Source organism: Uranotaenia lowii, chromosome 2 (assembly GCF_029784155.1).
Source record: "Uranotaenia lowii strain MFRU-FL chromosome 2, ASM2978415v1, whole genome shotgun sequence".
NCBI lineage: Eukaryota > Metazoa > Arthropoda > Insecta > Diptera > Culicidae > Uranotaenia > Uranotaenia lowii.
The window spans coordinates 400,627,018-400,645,908 of NC_073692.1; the positions used below are offsets into that span (position 1 = coordinate 400,627,018).

An 18,891-nucleotide genomic window follows, 5' to 3' on the forward strand; every position below is an offset into this window, starting at 1 on the left:
AAGGAGGAGAGTAGTAAACTGCCGAACAACCGTGACTACGCCAGTCTGATTGGTGGTTTACTCTACGTGGCCGTCAACACCCGCCCAGACATAGCTGTTTGTGTATCCATTCTTGGGCGGAAAGTGAGCTGTCCAACACAAGCCGATTGGGTTGAAGCGAAACGGATCCTGCGATATTTGCACTTCACCATCGATCACGAGTTGTTATTGGGAACAACAACTCAACCGCTGATTGTGTACGTCGACGCTGATTGGGCAGGTGATTCCAAGGATCGAAAATCAACATCTGGATTCCTGGTCCAATTGGGTGGCGGAACAATTTTTTGGTGCTCGAAGAAACAATCTTGTGTGACTTTGAGCAGTACGGAAGCAGAATACGTCGCTTTGGCTGAATGTTGCCAAGAAATTGCCTGGCTATTGCGCTTGCTGGGTGATTTTGCTGTCAAGGTGGACTTACCGCTGAACGTGAAGGAGGACAATCAATCCTGCATCAAACAACTGATAGCCCCTGGTATTGGTCGTCGCTCCAAGCATATCGAAACCAAACATCATTTCGTCCGGGAAATGCAGCAAAATGGAACCATCAACACAACCTACTGCCCGACTGGAGAGATGATCGCAGATATGTTAACGAAGCCCCTACAAGCAACAAAACTGAAGCAATTCCGAGAAGCAGCCTCAGTACTTCCATCGAGGAGGAGTGTTGGAGATAGCGGTGGAAAACTGAGCAATCGGGAAAATAATAAACAACTGAAATTACCATAGTTACCTGTAAATTTAGCTATTTAAGAAACGATCAGTTCAAGTAAAAGTTAGTCTTAATAAACCTGTTAACTGTACCAGTAGTCTTCTCTTGGTAGTTCGATCTATGGCCATAAACCTCCAATATTGATCCCCGCGGTGAACACGGGGAAATAATCTTCCTTCGTTTGAAACCGAACAGCCCTTCCAAGTTACCAAAGAACCCATTTATTATCTCCACCTCAATTGAGCAGTTCGTTGGTAAAATCGAAGGAGGTAATCCAATCGATGGCGGTTCCAATTACCTTCTCAAAGTTCGCAATCCGACCCAAGCTGCGAAACTGATGAAGCTCATTCGCCTCATTGATGGAACTCCAATCACAATTGAACAACACCCAACTCTGAGTTCGTGTCACTGCGTCGTCACTTGTAGCAGCGTTGAAGGGCTTAGTGACGAAGAACTTCAACAATCCCTAGCTGATCAAGGTGTAACGAAAGTTTTCCGTTTCTTAAAGAAAACAGGAGAAAAAACCACCCCCACCAACTCCGTGGTCCTCACACTCCAAGGCTCTGTTCCTCCCCCGCATATTTATTACGGATTCCTTCGAGTGGCCACCAGACCGTATTACCCCCGGCCGCTCATGTGCTACCGATGCGGAAAGTTTGGGCACTCTAAGAACCGATGCCCCAACACCCAAATCTGCATCGATTCTGGAGAATCAAGCCCACATGATGAATGCCCAAACCCCCCACACTGCGCCAACTGCGGAGGTAACCATTCAGCAATGAATCGTTCCTGCCCCCTTTTCAAACAAGAACAATCCACTGTCCGGCTGAAGGTTGACTTTGGCATCAATCATTCCGAAGCAACGAAAATGTTCCGCCAACAAATCAACAATCATCCGGGAACTGCCCTGCCCGCCCAAGCTTCCAACATCGACAAGGACCTCCGAATCGCCGAACTTGAGCTCCTGGTCTCCCAACTGAAAGAACAGCTGAAACAACAAGCCAAGGAAGACGACAACCAATCCACCTTGGTGGGCAACTCCCCCACCTCCCAAGAATCCGAAGTATCCGATTCCGAAGACTCCCAATCCGACTCCGAACGTCAAACGATGACCCTCAACATCCAGTGCTACACTTCAACCCCGAAACGTAGTCGACAGAACAGCTCCAAATGACGAAGGTGAGCCGCCAAAAGAACCAACCCCCCGAGGCCCGACCCCCAAAATTGGCAGGTAAACCCCCACCCACCCCTTCATCCAAACGGTAAGTCCTTTCTCCACTTTTAAATAACCCCTCTTACTCATATACCACATTCCCTACCTTTTATAAATGGCCAATTCAAATCCAAATAGCCACCCACACAACAATAATACTACAAATAATAGAAAGCCCCACGGTAAGAGGAGCAACAATCCCCCAACCCAGAAAAAGTCCACCAACTTTGCAATACAGTGGAACACCCGAACCCTTGTTTGTAGGCTCCCAGAAATCCAAATGATTATAATTATTAAGGATTTTTCCCCCCTAGTCCTTGCTATACAGGATATCCTTAGCAACAGTACAATACCCACCAACCTCATTCGAGGTTACCAACTGTGATAACCCGCTTATAAATAACGCACGTAATTGCACAACAAATTAATATTTATTCCAGGAGCCAATTATTACAAACACGTTGTCGAATTGTGTTCACACACGGTCAGTTCATTTTATGTTACTCTGTATATCTGTTACTCTTATTAGCTGCCCGACACACACGCTCAACGGAGAGTAGGGTAAATGATCTTGAGCGGAACTAGTCGAAATCTGATCTTGAGCGGAACCATTTATTTTTCCTAAGATATAGGCAATGATTGTTTATGAATCTTATCAAAATGTTGAAAAAACACTTTTTCAAAACCTTTTCATACAAGCATTAACATTTTTGCTAAAGTCTATTAACTGAAATAATGTTATTAGAAGATTTAAAAACATACGCATTTTTGCTGCAATTTTCATCAATCTACGCTGACTTTGAACGTCAATTTATGTAACCCTTGGCCGTTATAAACTAATTCTTAATGACTAAAATGGTAGAAAAATTCTTAAAGAAGCATTATTCGGGTTTTTGTAACAAGTTTTCCATCAAAATATCAATAAATCGCGTAGTTTTTAAAAGTAAAATATGATCTTGAGTGGAACCATCTTTGATCTTGAGCGGAACTACTAGCTTCCGAAATATACCGCTAGGTGCGCTGTCTTATGCCTAATGTCTCACACGCGTTTTTTACCCCTGAATATATGCAGCACCTTTTATTTCCTTATTATATCAGCTTTAGGGAAAGAAAAGATGTAAAATTAAATTCGAATAGAACAAAAATTAATTAATTGGTGTCATAGCGTACCAAACTAGGCACACAAAAAGCTTAATTTTTGGGGGTACAAGAAATATGTTTTTGATTCTTTCTTTCAGAGGGACGACGGGAAGGAGGAGGAAGGCTTTCATACATATTTTTGGTATAATTCGAGAACTAATGAAGCCAATCAAATCAAGTCATTATTTCAGAATAAGAATCAATCTTCATTGCCGTTACTATTCGTACTTTAAGAAGTAGCTTTCATTTAAAGAGGTGGTTTTATATGTTCAAATTCCAATTGAAAACGATATACTACCTAATAAACAAAAATTTAAATTGTTTTTAACACACATTCCTTCAGTTTTACAAAGTGTAGCAAAGCACACCGGGTTAGCTATTTTATAATACTCCACGATTCGATTGGTGGCCCGGTATTGAAACACTATCCAATTCCCTTGTGTTTGATTTTACACTTGAGCTCGAACTGGAAGTCGGTTTGAAAAATGATTGTTTTATCAATTAAGCTAAATAATTAATGTTTCCATAAATTTTAAATATAAATAAATTTTATCTTGATTCATAAGAAACTGGAATTTACAAGAGCAAGATTGCCGAAATTACAGAAAAATCTGTTTTTCACAGAATTTTGAGGAAACTTTCATCACAGATTTCACACAATTTTTGAACTTTAATCGGATTTCCATAATTATATTTTTTTGGTCAATATTTAATTTAGGTTTCTTACTTTGAATTAGAAAAGTATGAAAAGATTTTCAACGTAAACTGATTTTTCCCAACTAAAATTTAAAAATGATCCATTTTCCATTATCATGAGTTTCCAATGAAATTAAAGGAATTAAGGGAATGACAAAAAATCAGATTTTTTTTCTCAAAAACGTTGATTAAGAGCAATGTACAGTTTTTTTTTGCAAAATCTGTAATTTAAGGCATCTTCTTATGTATTTCTGACTCTGTCGTTACTTTCAAAAGTCGTTCGGGTCAATATGACCCGAAGCGCATAATTACAATATACTGAGGAACTGAAATTTTTGAGAGACCAAATATATTCTTTGAAAATGTTAATCAAATTAACGAGAAAGAACTAAAATTGAAGTTTGAAATATCAATTCATTAAGAAATGAGATACAGCGATGCAAAGACAAAATTGGATGTCTTTGTTTTGAGTTAGATTTTTTTTCTACCGGGAAATCCAGAATAGCGGTCAAAAAATTCATTAGACCCCCACATATTCATACATCATTAGATAGATGTATTCTTAACAATTCCAGAAATTAAAAAAGCACCCAAATACTGCAAAGTTGTCAGAAATTATAAGCAATTTAAAAATTAAATTGTTTTTTGGAACTTTTTTCATTCGGAGCCAACTACAGACAACCTAGTAGAACATATTCACTTCTTTTAAAAATATTTAGAAACTAGAAAAAATAACCTACACAATGAATTCAATATCATAAAAATCGGTCAACATAAATTACAAGTAAAATTTCCCCGAAACGCAGGTTAAGCAAGCATTAAATTTGAACGGATATTTCGAGAACAACTTTGGAACGCTAAGTTTCTTTTTTTACGTAAAAACATTAATTTTTTAACTTTAAAATCTTCAAAGATGAAATTTAATTGAAGTTTCACAGTTACACAAGTATTGGGAATGTGAGCTATTAAAGATGTTGAAAGAAGAAAATGGTTCCGCTCAAGATAATATTTTAGTTCCGCTCAAGATCAGCGTGGTTCCGCTCAAGATCAGAATTCTTACTCCAGTAAAACAGCTGTAGAGTTATTAGGATTTACTCTAAAATATTCTAAAAATCATCATTAGAAAGCAGAAACCAAGATCTATCCGCTGAACTAAAAATTTTTTTGCTCGGTTATAACCCACAGCCATACCGCTTGATCAACTGTTTCGAGTTGCGTCGAATTGAGCCATTTAGTTCCGCTCAAGATCATTTACCCTACCACATCTCGTTTTTTCTCAAGACTTCAAAACTCGTCATCTAGGACATAGTCTTCCAATCGCACGGGAGGACGGCGAGATCGCTTTAGAGGTGGCGCTGGGTTTTCCTCAGTTGGCATGGCATCAGATGACGTTTCAATCCTAGGCTCGGGAATTTCCTGTAAAGAAGAAGATTTAGTACTGATAAATTAATGAGATGTATCTTCAAATGTTCGTACTACACGTTTGACGTGTGCTGCATTCCGATCGTAGCTACGTCCATCTTCCGGATTCTGTATAGTTAACCGTGATCCCGTTTTATTCATGACAGTGTATTCATTCGGATTAAAACGAGGGCACAATTTATTGTCTGGCGTGAGATTTCGCATAAGGACTTTATCTCCTACTCCAATCGTAGATTGAGTAGCTTGTCTGCGCTCATTTTCCCGTTGGGCGCTGTGATATTTTTGGTGTTGATCTCGGTCTGCAAATTCTTCATTAGGAAGAGCTGTTTCGACATCCTTCAAAGATGGAATTTTAGTCCTAATAGTGTGTCCCATTAATAACTCTGTTGGTGTCTTTCCTGTGACCGAATGCGGAGTAGAATAGTACATGACAAGATACTCTTCTAGATCATGGCGCCAATCTCTCTTTAACCCGTAGCTTATTTGTAAACGTTTGAGTAGAGACCGATTTTGGCGTTCTACTTCGCCGTTTTGTTGAGGCCAATACGGAATTGTGAAGTTGAGATGTATTCCATTCGCCTTGCAATAATCACCAAATTCGAAACTCAAAAACTGTCTAGCATTGTCTAAAGTAATGGTTCTTGGAAACCCTAATCTAGTGAATATTTTATTCAACCTGGTTACTGTTTCCTTTGCAGTTATTTTCATCATTATTTCGACCTCTTGATATCGACTATAATAATCGACAATGACAAAAAGATATTCGCCACTCGGCAAAGGGCCCAAGAAGTCGATAGCGACGTCCGACCACGGCTGAGACGGTAAAGCCCTACGGTGCATGGGCTCAGGTTTCTGAGGTAGACCTACAAGTTGACATCCTTCACAGCTAGCTACAAATTTCGATATTTCCCTGTCCATTCCTGGCCACCATACTCTATCCCGCAATCTTTTTTTCATGCTAGATTCTCCAGGGTGACCCTCATGACCGAGTTGTAAAAATCTCTTTCGAAGCGCTATCGGTATAACAAGTTTGTTTCCTCTCACAACGAGTTCACCCACCATACCTAATTCTTGCTGGAAAGCTTCATATGCTCGAATTTCGGGTTTGCCCCATACACCACTGCGGAGGCATTCACGAACGGCCGTCAACTCACTGTCTACGATTGAAGCTTCTTCTACTTCTCCCACGTCGATAGCGGTGGATTCCAGAATAGCAAGAACTAGGAACTTATCGTCACCCTTTTCTACCCCGTCTTGCTGATTTTTCAGAATTGGTAGTCGGGATAAAGGGTCGGCGATGTTAGCTTTTCCTTTGCGATATTTTACATTAAATGTAAATGACTGCAGGCGAAGCACCCAACGTTCAATTCTTGGACATGGGCGGGATGTAGGGGCAAATATTGCCTCTAAAGGTTTGTGGTCTGTTTCCAGCTCGAATATGCGCCCAATCAAGTATTGAGAAAAACGCTCTACTGACCACACGAGAGATAGAGCTTCCTTCTCTGTTTGACAGTAGCGCTGCTCTGTAGCTGTCAAACTACGACTGGCGTAGCAAATCACTCTCGGAATGGTATTGTCATTGTCTTGAAATTGTAGGAGCACTGCCCCAAGTGCTACCGGTGATGCATCAGCCACAACTCTAGTACGCAAGGAATTGTCGAAAAATTTAAGATGATGTACATCTGAAATCATGTTTTTCAGACTCTGGAAGGCTTTTTCCTGACTAACTGTCCACACGAAATCTGATCCCTGATGTGTTAATGCTCTAAGAGGTGTCGCTACTGTTCCCAAATCCGGTAAAAACCGTCCAACGTACGTCACGAGGCCTAGAAAACTTCTGAGTTCTTCTACGTCGTTCGGCTTTCTAAATTGCTTTATTGCGTCAACTTTACTCTCTGCCGGTAGGACTCCTTTGATCGAGATATGATGTCCCAGAAACGACAGTTCAGTTACTTTAAACTGGCATTTGCTAGTATTCAACAAAACATCACTTGATTTCAATACATCTAGGACCTTTTTCAAGCACCGATTATGCTCATCTTCATCGGCCCCATGTACAACAATATCATCAATATAATTAATACAGTTGTCGCAGGAAGCTAGCAACTGCTCTAAGATCTTCTGGTACATCTCAGGTGCACATGAAATCCCGAACATCAATCGTTTGTACCTGAACATGCCGAGATGGGTTATGAAAGTCGTTATCGATCGTGAAGATTCATCAAGTTCTACTTGATGGAATGCATCCTTGATATCAAGACGGGAAAAATATTTAGCGGTTTTCAATCGTGGTAAGAAGTCATCGATAGTTGGCATCAAATGATATTCACGTTTGATAGCCTTGTTGGCTAAACGCATGTCAACACACAGTCGCAAGTCACCGTTGTCTTTGACAATAACTACAAGTGGTGAGAGCCAATCGCTATAGCCGTTTACCCTTTCTATTATATCCGCATTTTCAAGGTGTTTTAACTTGTCTTCAATTCGACTAAGGAGTGCTATAGGCGGTCGTCTAGCATGCTGTACTACTGGAGTAACCGACGCGTCAATAGGAATTCGTAGCTTAATACCTTTCATTTTTGGGAAAGGAGTTTTCGTTGATATCTTGGATATGAATAAATATTAGTTTCAATTCCCAAATAACAAAAGAATAAAAAAGTATCTCTTACCTTGAAGATGTTATTCTGCTGTTCTGGTAAACCCAAACGGAGGACATTTATTTGACGAGCAGTTTCCTTTCCAAGAAGAGGTTGATTTCCATCCATGATTACATAGAATCTAGCCTCGCTTTGTACCGGCCTATCGCTGTTTTGTACCTCTACCGTTGCGTCAAACATGCCGATCACTTGTAGTGGCTCAGCATTGTTTCCGTAGCCTCGAAAACGTTGATCAACATCCTTTGTTGCATTTCGTACAACAACACCTTGTTTTTTCATCTGCTCCCATGATTGATTATCGATTATGTTTTTCTTGCTGCCGGAATCAATTAGCATTTGTGTTACAACACCACCGATCTTCACCCATACGTATTCATCTCCATCTCCAATAGCAAATATGAAACTGGTTGGTTTTTCTTCGTTTTCGGTAGAAATCCGCCTTACTCGGTTGGTTGGTTTCCGGTAATTCGGTATTCGAGTAGAATTTTGGATTTGTCTCCTGTACTTACCAGGAGCAGTTTTACACTGCAGAGCCCAATGACCGATTAATCCGCATTTCTTGCATTTCTGGGTTCGTGCAGGGCATTCGTCGTCAGCTTGTGAGTGGTTTTGTTTTCCACAACGAGTACATTGATCGGGGTTGTTGGCATACATTTTGTTGACACTTACATTAGCATTAGCATTTGACCAACCGGAAGGCCCAGCCGCTGAAAACCCTGATGGCCCCGTGGAAATCATTCTACTTGCTTGGTATTTCACGGATTGATGGGAAGCTACTACTTTAAACATTTCATCTAATGTTGATAAATCCCTTTGAAGAAGTTTTTCTTTCAAATCAGACGGTGCAAGTAACGTTATTTTATCCATCACGCTTATCTCACGACTCTCTTGTTCGGTTTTTCCGAAGTTACATTTTTGCGCCAGTTCACGGGCCCGAAGCATAAACTTATCAAGCTCTTCTCCCTCTGACGGCATTAAGGTCCAGAAAGAGTTCCGTTCCGTTCCGACCGTATGGGTCGATCAAATCATCAGCATCTTGAGCCAAATTAGGTTCCGGGATTGTGGAGAAAACTTCCTGAACGTCCGGCCCTGCTCTTGCCAACAAGAAATTTTTCAGCTTATACTTGTCATTTTCACCCGTGGAGGCCACTACATATTCGAAATGCCTCTTCCATCTAATCCATTGTCCGCGGATTTCATGTTGTGGTAGGGACTTGAATAGAAACTGGGAAATATCCCACCGATCCATTCTGGATTCTAAAAATAAATAATCCGTTTTAAAATTCGAGCTTCCATGACGAAGACCGTTCTAAAGTTCCGCAATTCGTGAACCACATAATTTTTTTCTACTGAAAATATTGTCCAGATTTGGCTTTGCCTTATCCGACTGTAGATCGAAACTGACCTTTGCTTTTCTAAATTTTTACTTGTTCCTGGTCTTTTCCGACCTTTGGCCTCTTCCGGTCTCGGCCCTTTTCCGGCCTTTGGCCTTTCCCGGCCTATGACCTTTACCTGGTCTTTGCCTTTCCCGGCTTATTGGTCCACGACCTGCGGCTTTAGAACCGTCTTCCTTATTCTTTCCTCTTCTTCTTCTTCTTTTTTTTTTTTAAATACTTACATCAAAATAACCTCAACACTTTTTTTTCTCAAATTGTTCCGGATTTGTTTTCCAATGGAACGTGTTATGGAGGAGACCGATCCTCGTCGCCACTGTGATAACCCGCTTATAAATAACGCACGTAATTGCACAACAAATTAATATTTATTCCAGGAGCCAATTATTACAAACACGTTGTCGAATTGTGTTCACACACGGTCAGTTCATTTTATGTTACTCTGTATATCTGTTACTCTTATTAGCTGCCCGACACACACGCTCAACGGAGAGTACCACACCAACTATACACTGTCTCATATTCTAACACCCGCCAAGGGGCCGGACTTGCCATTAAAAACAACATCCCCCATCAGCTATTGAACATCAATACCGATCTTAATGTGGTATGCGCTCGCCTCCAAGCCTCACTCGAAATAACCACTGTCTCATTACACATCCCCCCTCAAATGCCCTATCAGGACTTTGTCGACAAACTTGAAAATCTCTTCCCACAACTACCTTCACCCATAATAATAATGACCGACCCCAATGCACACTCCACCTTTTGGGGAAGCTCCCACACCTCCTACAAAGGAGCCTACCTGGAGAATCTTGCTATCACCCAAAATTTAACAATCCTGAACAGCTGTCAGCCTACCCGTATTGACCCTGCCACTGGCAACATGTCCGCCTTGGACCTATCCCTTGTCTCATGGGAGCTAGGACCAAGGTTCAGCTGGGAGGTAATAGACGACTGTCATGAAAGTGATCATCTACCAATCCTAATCAAACTACAACACCCCACTCCCAAAGTTTTAACCCGACCCAGATATAAGTACGATGAAGCCAACTGGCCCGAGTACCAACTCTCTGTAGACAGTCTCATCTCCGTCAAAAAACCAACATCAATAACATCTTTTACCGAAATCTTATCCGAAGCAGCTTCTCTATCCATCCCCCGAACCAGTGGCATTCCCGGGCGTTCCACCGTCCCATGGTGGGGTCCCGAAGTGAGAGATGCGATGAAGAACCGCCGAAAAAAGTTGCGCGCCTTAAAAAAAGCATCACTGACGGCTCTCTAAAGCTCGCCGCCCTTAACGAATTTAAAATCGCCCGATCCCAGACCAGACAAATTATTAGAGACGCCAAAACTAAATGTTGGCAAGAATTCACTGAGCAAATAAACCCCAACAACCCCTCCTCTGTTCTATGGTCCAAAATAAAGGTTCTTAACGGCGGCTGTCGCAGAGATGCATTCCACATTCTGCTCAACAACCAGTACATCAACGATCCCACCATGCTTGCCGATTCATTCTGCGACCACTTTTCCAAGATCTCCACCCCCTCCAATTCTGTCCGCCTCCCCCTTCCCTCCCCATCACATCAGAACTCCGACTATAATTGTCGTCTCTCCCTAGACGAACTTGAGTTCGCCCTACGAAAAGTCAAGGGACTCTCTGCTGGCCCAGACGACATCGGCTATCTATGTATGTCTTAAAAACCTGTCCCTATCAGGAAAACTAACATTTTTCGAAATACTAAACAAAATTTGGACAGACCCTGATAGCTGGAAGGTGGGACTGGTCATTCCCATCCAGAAACCCAACCAGAACCCCCAAATTATTGACAACTACCGACCTATCACCCTCCTGGATTGCTCAGGCAAGATAATGGAGAGAATTGTCAACCGGCGCCTGCACACCATTTTAGAAAAACAACAGCTCCTTGACCCCCGGCAGTATGCCTTCCGGGACGGAAAGTCAACAGACGACTATTTTGATGACTTAGAAATTCTCTTTGACACCCACTTGAACCAACACCACCACATCGAATGTCTCTCCCTAGACCTTTCTAAGGCCTTCGAACGTGTTGATCGCATTGCCATTATCAACCAACTGGTCAAATGGAATATAGGTGGACGCCTGTTACACTACATCAACATTTTTTTCACGAACAGACGTATCCAAGTACTCATTAACGGAGTACGCTCTCAAATGAAACCCATCCATGGCGGGGTCCCCCAAGGCTCCGTGATTACCCCCACCCTGTTCCTCATTGCAATAAACACCCTTTTCAAACCATTCCCAACTATATAACCACCCTAACCTACGCCGACGATATACTCCTCATTTCCACTTCCCCTTTCCCCATCCTAGCCCGCAGAAGACTTCAATCTGCCGTACACCTAGTCGAAGATTGGGCTCCTACTGTTGGTTTTCAATTCTCCCCAGCAAAATCCAAACTACTTCATCTTCGGCCAAATCGAAGAAAACTTCGAAAACTCCTCCCCCTCACTATGCTGAGTCAAACCATCCCTCTTGTTCACTCCTTTCGCCTTCTAGGAGTCTGGGTAGATGATCGGCTCAATTTTAGATGTCATTTCAACAAAATAAGAAAAAACTCCACCAACAAAATTAACATCCTCAAAATACTAACCAACAAAACCAGTTCCGCACACCGCGACTCCCTTTTCCGTTTCCTGCATGGTTGGCTGATCCCCTCCATTCTGTACGGCCTTGGATTTATCAGCCGAGAACTGGAAGAAGCGTGTTTCAGACTTGAGTCAATATACAATGAGTGTGTACGCCTTATCAGCTCAGCCTTCCGGACCAGTCCCATACCCTCCCTAATGGCCGAAAGTGGCCAACTACCCTTCCAGTATCTCATAGCCAAACACCTGTCATCAAAGGCCCTAAGCACCATGTAAAACAGTCGATCCAACAACTCACTAATGGTTAAAAGAACCAATGATCTGCTAATTAAACTAACCGGTGACCCTCTCCCCAACATCTGTCCGAGACTTGGACCCAAGATCCGACACTGGAATGATTCCATTCCCAAAGTTGACCTCCCCCTCAAGCAACAAATCAAAGCGGGAAATCCCCCAGCAATAGTCCTCCCTAATTTTCTCCAACTCATCCAAAACAAATATCTTGCCCTACCTCACATATACACCGACGGGTCCAAAGACAACAGGGGCAACGTTGGTTGTGGCTAACGAGCCTCTAGTAAAGCCTGTTTACTATGGTTTCTTTAGTTGTGGCATACACGAGGGTGTCAACAACAGGAGCCACGGCCTACCTAAGATGTGCACTGTCTTCAGTGCAGAAGCCTATGCTTTACTCGATGCAGTTGAACGATCAAGCCCCCACTCCATCATCTTTTCCGACTCAGCTAGTGTGTCAACAGCTATAGCTACTGGAAATCTTCAACATACATGGGCATATTCTATCTCCGAAATTGCCCCTAGCAAAAATATCACCCTCTGTTGTGTACCTGGACACTGCGGGATCCCAGGCAATGAAGCAGCCGACCGCCTGGCTTCTGCTGGTACCAGTTTACCACCAACAATCAACTCCATCCCCCAGTCCGACGCCATGCTCCATCTGAAAAACCGAATCTGCCATTCATGGGGCAGCAATTGGACTGCCACCCTATCAAGCAAGCTCCGAGAGGTGAAAAACACCACCAAAAAATGGCAAGACAGACCCAATATTATCGAGAGAAGAGCCCTCACCAGACTTCGAATCGGGCATACCCGACTCACACAAGCCTATCTTATCACCAAAGAAGATCCTCCCAACTGCCCATTCTTTCAATTACCAATAACAGTTAAACATATCCTCACCTCCAACCTCCAACCAAAGTGGGCGTGCCTCAAGGTAGTGTGTTAGGTCCGATTCTGTTTATTTTATACATTAACGACTTGAAGAGAATGCTCAAATACTGTGATATAAATCTTTTTGCTGATGACACTGTGATATTTATAAACTGTGATGATGATGATAGTGCTGCTACATATAAACTGAACTGTGATCTTTTAAGTTTAAGTAAGTGGTTGAACTTCAAAAGACTTAAGTTAAATGTGTCAAAGACTAAATGTATGGTTGTGTCCAACAGAAATGCCAACTGTGATTCGTTCAATGTCCAAATTGATGGCACTCGCCTAGAAATGGTTGCTGAAATAAAGTACCTGGGTGTTATAGTAGACAACAAAATCAATTTTGATAAACACATCGACTATACCGTTAAAAAAATCGCTCGAAAATATGGAATCCTCTGCCGCCTGCGAAAAGACTTGTCGCAATGGAGCTTGATATACTTGTACAAAGCCTTGATATCACCTCATTTTGAGTTTTGTCCATCAATTATATGTTTCGCCAATGAAAAACAAATGATCAGACTGCAAAAACTGCAAAACAAAGTGATGAGATTGATTCTGCGCTGTAATAAAAGAACTCCTGTCCGCATCATGTTAGATACATTACAATGGCTATCTGTTCGACAACGTGTCACATTCCTCACAATGCTCCTTATATTCAAAATAACCAAAGGCATCGCTCCCGAATATCTCCAACAATGGATAATAAGAGGTACGGATCTGCATCGCTATGAAACCCGTTTTTCGAATGAAATAAGATCGGCCTCATTCCTCCTGGCTTCGTCACAAAACTCTCTGTTCTACCGTGGTGTGAAAATGTTCAATAGTTTACCGAGTGAAATTAAAAATGAACAAGTCCTAGCTAGATTTAAGAATAAGTGTTTGACGTTTGTGAAAACTAGAATAAGTTTATAAGTACGTGTTCTAAATGTGTGTAATTCAGTTACCTGGTGATGATGATCAACTGAACATACGTCTCTGGGCCGCATATGACACCTTTACAAAAGCAACGCGATTTGGGGCGCGGTAAAACCCTTTCTTGGACTTATATGTGTGTGGGCGGGACTTTTCCCAAAATAACCCTTATCCCAGATGGTCCCTGTTCAAAAGTTGAAACAAAGACAGTAGTAGCACGAACAGTAAAAAAAATCAAGATGGACGTACATGGGAAAGTTAAAAGTGAATAAAGTGATGGAAAATGAACTGACATATGGCTAAAGACTGTAAAATATCTAATAAGATAACTAGCCCAAATCCCATGTACGGGGGAGTGGAGGTGGGCCATCATTAACCTCCTGCCTTCAATATCAACCCCATAGACTTTCCTGTTCTCTCGCAACCTCCTTACGCCAAATCCTTTCCTGCTGTCCCGAAGAAGAAAAAAAAACTCATAAGCTTCCTAAAAAAGTCCAAACTCCTTAACCAAATATAACCCACCCCCACTCCACCCCCCTCACAAAAAAATAAAATAAAAAAAATAAAATAAACACAAAAAAATTTACAAACAGAAAAAAAAAATTACAAACAGAGCAAAAAACAATACGTGAAACAACCTACTTCGGGATGAATAAGCCATTGTCGCTCCAAATCCCTTGAGAAAAAGAAAAAAAAATCAGTCATCTAAAGTGACTGAGTCAATTGAAATAATAGTCGATGTTCCAGCTCGACGTAGGCTTCTGGTTTTATTTGCAATTCCAGACAAAAATAAGTTGTTTCATAGTTCAGATTCAGATTTCAGTTTCATATTTTAGATTCAGAATTCTGTATCAGATTGTAGATATTCATCTAAGACACTTTCCAACGTGACGTGACGACTTTTTGAAAGGTTTTTTTTTTTCATAAATTGTCAATTTTCTCAATATTTTTTAGCCAAAGAAACTGTACATATTTGTAAAGATTGTTAAATTTACTTGGGAAAGATCACCCAGATCCGTCGTATGCCATTGATTCGTCTTAATTCATGAATGCTTGTTCTATAGCCGAAAAATCCCTTTCCACTTAAATACGCTACTGCACATTGTAGTGTATAGTATCGGTAGTGAATAAATTATAATCGTTATGAAATGGACAATTTCAATAATTAAAATATATGCATGTGATTCAGATTGAAAACATTGTTTAATAACAATATCTCTGCGAAGCGTGTAAAAACGGTGGAAAAAAAGAGCGTTATGCCATATTCGTTTTCATCCTGGTGGTGCACCGGTAGTGCACCAAGTGCTGTCAAAGCGTTTTTTTTATATGAAGATGACAGCAGTTGGTGCACTACCATCTTTCCACCAGATGAAAACGAATATGGCATTAGAATTTGAGAGAGAAAAAGTAAACGTCAGAAAAAAACGATAAATCTCTCGCGTAACGAAAATAGATCGGTAAACCCTTCATCTTCAGTTTATAGGAGATTCTTATTGACGACGCACGCAAATCGCTTTGCTCTTCAATTTGAGCAAATCCCGTCACGACACACATGATGAACTTGTGCGTCTGTAACTATTTTATAATACAAATTTGTTACTTTTAAAATTATCTTTTGAGATATTTGATATTGAAATTACGAAGTTAAATGAACTACTGATGTATTCCGCCATATTGATAAACGTGTACTTCGTGCACCACCAACGTTCTTTGTTTTAAATGCTTCCTGAACATGTTTTTGACTATCAAAATCAAAAACTTGAACTGCTAAATATAGAATTAAAACCTAGCTAGATTCACCTTTTTTCTCGGTGAATTGAACCTTTTTTCCAACCTCGATTAAGGTAAATTTTATCTCGCTGTGAGGTGAGTTTCACTTCGTAGAGGTAGAAGTTACCTTTTTGGCTCTCACGAGCGTTCACCTTGCTATCTCGGTAAATTTTACCTTTTTATTACTTTCCGTGTAACCTCATACAACAATTCAGCACCAACATGTGAAAAGGGTATAAAAGACAGTAGTGGATTCAAATAGCCCAATATGAGCTCTACTTAACACAAAAACCGTTTTTAGTCTATCAGTTTTCGTTAGATTTATAATGCAGTTTGATCAAAGGATAAAAAAAAAGAGCCATAAAATGACATTATCCTCACACAAATTGTTTTATACACCCTTTACTCCACAACAAAGCAAACGGTCTAGATGCAAAACCTGTAAAATGGGAAGCTATTCACTCACTCCTATAGCGATAACCATATATGTAATAGGGGAAATTTTATCTCCATCTCACTCACACATATGAGACATACAGTACAAAGCAAAGGGTGTATTCGCAGACACCAGATACCCAGACTGACCACTTAAGGCTGATTTTGGCGCTTGTTCCGCAGCGCTATCTACGGGTTATCGTGAAACTAACGGCCACATACACAAAAGGAAAAATCCCGATATATGACACACACATTCGCATTGTGCTATTTGTTATTTTACATTCAGCAATAAACACGGTCGTTTTTGATTACCTACTTTTGATAGAAAAAATTACACGATATATTTCATGAACCACAAAAGAACCATTTTTGAATTATATAGAGCACATTAACCAAATGTGGTTAAAGAATTCAACCATAAAGCTTACAAATACATCGGCTGACGCAGAAATGAAAACTAAATAAAAACTTGAGATTTCCGCTCCACTTCCTTATTACGTTGTGGCTGAAAAATAACCATTTTATGACATGTCCAGTGTTGTTGAAAACCACACATTCTCAATTCATAAGAAGAATTGCGGAAATTAAGCTGCCTAACAATTGTTTTATTTGTGAAGATCACATTCAACTGCAAGATTTTGCTAAGCCCCAGAACCTCCGTAAAGAGTAAGTTCAAGTTTCCCGAGCAGAAAAATATTGTAATGACACAATCATTTGTAAATAGTTATAAAATGATCTAGGAATAGTTGAGAAAACGACACTGAACCCAAAATCACACTTAAAATTCACTTGACGTTTCACTTAAAAGTGGGAGTTCAGTGAATTTCTTCATTTCAAGTGGCTCATGTAGATTTCACTTACCCGTCACTTATGTTTCAAGTGACCGAATCAATGTTCACTTACTCATCACATAAGTTTCAAGTGACTGTCACTTGAAATTCCTCTGAAAATCCCCTTACTTCGCCGCTCACTTCAATTTCATTACATTCTCACTTAAAATTCACTTGACCCGTCACTTAATTGTCAAATTCACTTGACCGGTCACTTAAAATTGAAATGAATGTACAGGTAGCGAATGACAGCCATGTTGTGAAAGATTGTTTTTATTATGGAAACATAACAGAATTGTGTATGAGCTGGTAGGTGCAGAAAAAATGTAATTTATAAGTTTCATAACAATTATATACTTCCAGAGCCCGAGAAAAATATCCTGTGAGGCGGATAATACGTCGTAGTGCAACTATTCATCCGAATGAGGGGCCAAAATATGAATCGGCAGAAGTTGTAACTTCTACAGAGCAACTATGAATAAATTGGCCATGGTGGGAAATCTTTGTTGGATGTAAGATGTGATAAATTTTCAATAATCAAAATATTTCAATTTAATGTTTATTTTTCTTTCTGTCCTTCAAAACAGGTTTCGGAAATGCTTCCCGATGGTATTTTTATTCTGAAATTTTCAAGAACAGTGCAAATAAAAGTAAGTAGGTACATATCATGAAAATAAAACCTCGAAACATTATTAATTTATTTTTTTTTATTTTCAGAAAAAATCAACCTAAATTTTGGGAAAAAATCGAAAAAGTAGATGAGTATTTCAAGCCAAAATTTTAATTTGAACCCATCAATAAATTTGTGAAAAAACAATGTATTTTATCGAATTCGCAAATAAATAAATAATTGTTTTGATTAAACGAAGTTTATTGATAATTTATATTCCGAAATTTCATCTTAAAATCACTATTACTCAAAGATTTAATAGACCTGAGCATACATTTCATATTCACTTCAGGCTCACTTAGAATTCACTTCGTCACTCACTTGAAATTCACTTGACCAGTCACTTAAGTGAATATCACTTGACGGTCACTTAAAATTCAAATGAATTCACAAATGGCGCAAATTCACTCCAGAGGTCACTTACATTTTAAGTGAAAATTATTTTCGGTGGACAAATGAGATGGTAAAAACATTCCACTAATTGTATATTGCAAAACGACAGTACATTGAATGGAGCTCTGGATTATGTTGCTGACCTGTTTAGAACTGTTAAATCAATTGAATGGACGAGATTCTTACAAAGTTTTGTTGGACAATCTGTTTCAGTTAGAGTTTCTCAAACCCCTTCACCTAGCCGAACCGCCGCATAGGTTTACAAAAACTGAATAAAACAAAAGTAGAGGTGATATTTACAAAATTTGTTAAGTAATGTTTTGTTAACGGAAGAAACTGATTTTAATTCGAAACAACGAAATATTCAAATGAGTCACCATCTACAGCAAAAAAAAAAACAGTGTCAGATTTTTATTTACTTTTTTCTCCAATAAATCCTAAAACTTTCGTTTCCATGAGAAATTTAGTCTTATTCGAGAAATGTCTGCTTTCCAAAATATCTAACAAAACTAGGATACTGAACGAGCCCTTTTACCGCCCACTGGACGAGGCTGTGTTCGAAACAATATTTTGGACTTCGAGATAATGCATTTTGTAAACCTTTTCCCGCAAATTTAGTACAATTTGAAACAAAGTGCGTTGGTTGACATAATGATGATTCTTGAGAAACAGTCTCAACCATCCGAATCTGTTTAGAATAGCTTAGCTTTTCCTGTTCTATTGATATTTTTCATTGTTTTT

General features: G+C 40.0%; 1 protein-coding gene and 1 long non-coding RNA gene across 2 annotated transcripts; one reads left to right on the forward strand and one right to left on the reverse strand.

Annotated features, from left to right (window-relative positions):
• Positions 1–5,081: 5,081 nt before the first annotated feature.
• LOC129743335 (uncharacterized protein K02A2.6-like) lies at positions 5,082–8,530 on the reverse strand. Its single transcript, XM_055735318.1, has 4 exons — positions 7,889–8,530; positions 6,087–7,823; positions 5,274–5,555; positions 5,082–5,213 (listed from the first exon to the last, which is right to left on the reverse strand). The coding sequence occupies exons 1-4, from the start codon at positions 8,528–8,530 to the stop codon at positions 5,082–5,084; spliced, it is 2,793 nt and encodes a 930-aa protein (XP_055591293.1).
• Positions 8,531–17,300: 8,770 nt separating this feature from the next.
• LOC129743559 (uncharacterized) lies at positions 17,301–17,924 on the forward strand. The gene is made up of 4 exons (XR_008736614.1): positions 17,301–17,396; positions 17,451–17,599; positions 17,675–17,737; positions 17,805–17,924. It is a non-coding gene; the product is annotated as an uncharacterized LOC129743559 (long non-coding RNA).
• Positions 17,925–18,891: the final 967 nt, after the last annotated feature.